This window comes from Mesocricetus auratus, unplaced genomic scaffold (assembly GCF_017639785.1).
Source record: "Mesocricetus auratus isolate SY011 unplaced genomic scaffold, BCM_Maur_2.0 Super-Scaffold_100033, whole genome shotgun sequence".
Lineage (NCBI taxonomy): Eukaryota > Metazoa > Chordata > Mammalia > Rodentia > Cricetidae > Mesocricetus > Mesocricetus auratus.
Genome location: NW_024429213.1, coordinates 5989751 through 5994237, shown reverse-complemented (window position 1 = coordinate 5994237; position 4487 = coordinate 5989751). Strand labels below are relative to the sequence as shown.

The following is a 4487-nucleotide window of genomic DNA, read 5'->3' as shown; positions in this document are numbered from 1 at the left end:
ATTCTTCCTCAGTTATGAGAGGCTAGCAATGATGTGACCTTCTTTTTCTCCCTCTCCCTCTGGGCTGCAGGAACCTGAAGCCTAGAGCTTCTCCACACCCATGCACTCAGGACTGAAGAGTAGGAACCAAGTGATTGAGGCAGAGAAAGGGTCCCAGGAAGGAGATTGAATTAATCAAGAAAGACTTGTAGGGCATGCATGACTTTAATGCCAGCACTGAGGAGGCAGAACCTTGGGGATGGATCTTTGTGAATTTGAGTACAATCTGGTCTTTAAAAAAAAAAAAAGTAAAGAAAAGGAAGTCTTCTCCCCTGCCCAGGCGCCATTGCTATGACATCAGAGTGGTGGGCCAATCATTTGGCTATAGAACGCCGTACAATTTACATAAAACCGCTGATTGGTTGAAGTGCCTAAGCCCGCCCCCAAGATGACGTTTGTGTACAGATAGTTGCCAGAGAAACCAGACTTTGAGCTGGCGGTTGGACGTGGAGCACTTGAGCTCCGCACTGCCGCACCTCTGCTGTCCTTAAAAAGGGCTAAATTTGATGGACAACCAGGAGATTGGATCCTGGTTGTAGAACTAATTCAGACTGCAGCCTTCTGGGCTGTGTGTCCAGTCTGTTTTCCAGAAAATCGCAGGAAATCTGGGAATTCATTTGTTATTTCAAGATAAAGTCAGAAGATCGCTTAAATGAGCGCCAGAGAGAAAGGGCCTCATGTTCCTGACCAGCGTTTTGCTGAAGGTGATGACTTCCTGAGTCTGACACCAAGCCGCAGGCGGGTCACAAAGGTGACAAATGGCTCCTCAGGAGAGAAGTCAGCCGAGCCGACATCACTTCAGTCGGGTATTCCAAGAAGATCACGGGGCCGTCCAGCCACAAAACGTGGCGCGGTGGAGAGAGGTTGCTCAGGTGAGAAAACCTGCTCAGCAGAGAAAAAGCCGTCCACCGAGAAGCATCACATTGCAGAAAAAGGATGCATTGCTAGGATGTACTGCGTTATGCGGTACACCCCCTTGCCTAAGATGCTTCTGTTTGACAATGACTCTTGCGATGATGAAAAATGTCCTGCTACTAAAAAAGAACCTTGCGATGATGAAAAATGTCCTGCTACTAAAAAAGGACCCTGTGACAGGAGACACCAGTTCATGAAGCAATTCTCTGAGAAGAGTCGTCACCGTTTTGAGAAAAGTTGCTGTTTCGAGAAGCATCTCTCGGCTGAGAAAGATCTCCCTACACAGAGAGGTTGCCTGTACAAGAAAAGACGTCTTACAGACAAAGATCGTTCTACAGAGGAAGGTGGTTTTGGTGAGAGAGGTCCCTATGAAGAGAGAGGCCACACTCCTGAGAGAGATCAACCTGCAAAGAAAGGTTTTTCTACTAAGAAGAGTCCATCTCCTAAGAAAGGTTACTTGGACGGGAGAGGACCCTCTGTGGGAAATCATCACCATGAAGAGAAAGACAGCTCAGCGAAGAAACTTAGCTGTACTCAGAGAGATCGCTGGATAGATGGAGAGCGTTCTGTGAAGAGAGAACTCTCCACTGAGGAAGACCACCCTGTAGGGCGAGGTTGGCCTGCCAACAAAAGTCATCTGGCAGAGAAGGGTTGGTCAGCAAACAAGAGTGGATCTCCAGGGAGAGGCCACCCCATCAAAAGCCACCCTGCACAGGAGGGTCGCTCAATCGAATGGGTTTACTTGGCACAGAGCAGACTCTTTGCAGGTGAAGATACCCCTACAGGGAGAGGTCACTGCATCCAAAGTTGCCCTGCAATAGAGGGTGGCTCAGTGGAAAGAGGTGACACTGTGGAGAAAAGACCTTCCACAGGGAAAGATCACCCCACGGGGAGAAGTCACCCTCTGAGGAAAAACAGCCCTGCAGAGGAGGGTCAGTCAGCAGATAGGGGACACACTGCAGGACAAAATCTCCCCACAGAGAGAGGTAGGCTTCCAAAGAAAAGCCTCTGTGCAGAGAAACGTCTATCTGCTGAGAGCAGTTGCCCTCCTAAAAAGAGTCGTCCTGCAGAGAAAAACCTGTCTTCCAAGAGTATCCATTCTGCAGAGAAAGCTCACTATGGGGAGAGAGGCCACCTTACTAAGAAAAAGAGACAGCTCTCTGTCAAGAAAGGGAGAGTGGAAAAGAAATTTGGTTCTTGTGAGAGTGTTGAGATTCATGACAGCTACACTCATGAGGAAAGTAACACAGGCAAGAATGGGTGCTCAGTGGAGGAAGGTCATCACTTCATGGAGAAAGACTTTCCTGTAGGGACACCCTCTTCAGGATCCATGCCTGCGGCGCCAGTGCCCAAGAGCACACAGGATGCTCCAGAAAGCAGCATTGGCAATGCTACCAGCCAAGTACCCCAGGCCACTCACCAGAATGTGGCTGGGGCTGTCACCACTGGACAGCGTATCCAGGCAGTGAATATGAGAATGGGAGTTGAATTGGAGTTGCCTCGAGAACTAAAAGCATGCATTGTTGAGGACTTGGACTTGGTAAACACGCACAAGCAGTTATTCCAACTCCCTGCTGAAAAGAATGTAGATCACATTCTCGAAAACTATGTCAACTTCGTGAAATCACAGGGAAAGTCTGATAATGGGGAATATTCTGTTGATGAACTTGTGTATGGAATAAGAGAGTATTTCAACAGGATGCTGGGCACCAAGCTCCTCTGCCAGTTTGAAAAACCCCAGTATGCTGAAATCCTCCTGGCTTACCCAGATCTTCCAATGTCTCAGATTTATGGGGCGTCACACCTCCTGCGATTATTTGTGAATATTGGCAGTGCATTGACCAATTTTTCCCTTAATAGGTGCAGTCTAATGTTAGTGTCCAGTTATATGCAAGATTTCTTTAATTACCTATCAGAGAATTCCTCTTCTCTGTTTACAGCCAGCAATTACAAAATGGCTTCTGTCGCATATTGTTTTAAAGCCCTTTGAGGATCTTTTGACCACTCTATTATGACCTAGACAAGTAAACATTTCTGTGTTTGTTGTTTTCATTTTGTATTTGATGTTCTTGAAAAGTATCAAGGTACAACATGGCTTAGTATTTCAGCTTAGTATTTTTGTGAATAGAAATATAGATATTTAATGACATTTAACCAGTATTTCAATAAAATAATGTTCACTAAAGATTGTGTGTTGCTTATCTGACAAGATTGCTTGAATGTTGGTGCTTCTATCCCCTCCACATCATGAGTGTCTACTAGCTGTTCATATACATGATATAACGCCCTCATTACTAGTGCCAAATGATCAACATAATGGATATACCACAAACACATGCATGCATATAGTTAAAAATGTAAAATTCTTTTGACATGTAAAAATGATTGAAGATGATTGCTAAGCAGGCACTGGTTCATTCCTTAGTTTCAACCATGAAAGGAGGAGGGATTGAGGAGAAGGAAAGGAAGGAAGTGTGCAAAGGGAAAGGGAAGAGAGGGAGCTGGAGAGGGGAGAAGAAGAGGGAGGAGGGAGAGTTAGAGAGGGGGGGAGAGGAATGGTTGTAGAAGAAGAGGAGGGGAGAAAGAAAGAGGAGAGGAGATGGAGGAGGGGGAAGGGTAAAGGAGGGGAGGAGGAAGACTAGATGGGGAAGGAGCAGGGAGAAGGAGGAGGAATAGTTGAGGAGGGGAAGAAGAAAGGGAAAAAGAAGAAAAGGCAGAGGAGGGGAGAAGGAAGGAGGGAATGAATAGAAAGGAGGAAGAGGGGCATAAGGAGTTGGAGGAGGAGAAGAGGGAGGAGGAAGAACAGGAGAGGATGAGTTAGGAAGAGAAGAATAGGAAGAGAGAGAAGCAAGAAATAGAGAGAAGGGCGGGGTGGAGAAGGCAAGAGGGAAGGGGAGGAAGAGTAGAGAGAGGAGAGGAAGAAGAGAAGGTGAGGGAGGAGAAAGGGAGAGGAATAAGAAATGAGGGAAGAGAAGTATGGAGAAGGAAGAGGAGGAAGAGTTGAGGGAGGAGAAGGGGGAGGAAGATAAGAAGGCGAGGAATAAGGAGAGTAGAGGAGAGGAGGGGAGGTGAGAATAAAAGGAGGAACTGAAGATGAAGGAGAGGAGAGGAGAAGGAAAAGGAGAGAGAGGGATAGAGAAAGGGGGAGAAGGAAGGGGGAGGAATAAAAATAGGGGAAGGAGGATAATGGAAAGAAAAAGGAGTGATATGTTGAGTGTCAGCCTCCATGGGGTCTCTGTGAGTTGACTGTCAGCCAACAACCACAGTGCATCCTGTTTTCTAGTCCTGGCTTACAGCCCCACACTTGTCCCACTGACATCAACCTCTAATTATAAAAACATAAACCCTTACACCTGGAGTTTCTTCACTGTGCTGTAAGTCTGTATATAAGGCTGCTCCCTCCTTGTGACACACACACACACACACACACACACACACACACACACGCATGCACGCACGCACGCACGCTCGCTCGCACACTCACACAGACACTCTCTTAGCACAAATGGCTAGATATATTGTCTTTCATTTAA

General features: G+C 46.7%; 1 protein-coding gene across 1 annotated transcript; it reads left to right on the top strand.

Moving 5' to 3' along the window:
* Nucleotides 1–691: 691 nt before the first annotated feature.
* Nucleotides 692–3103, top strand: LOC121135216. The gene has a single exon (XM_040733665.1). The coding sequence runs from the start codon at nt 692–694 to the stop codon at nt 2942–2944; it is 2253 nt and encodes a 750-aa protein (XP_040589599.1). The 3' UTR covers nt 2945–3103.
* Nucleotides 3104–4487: the final 1384 nt, after the last annotated feature.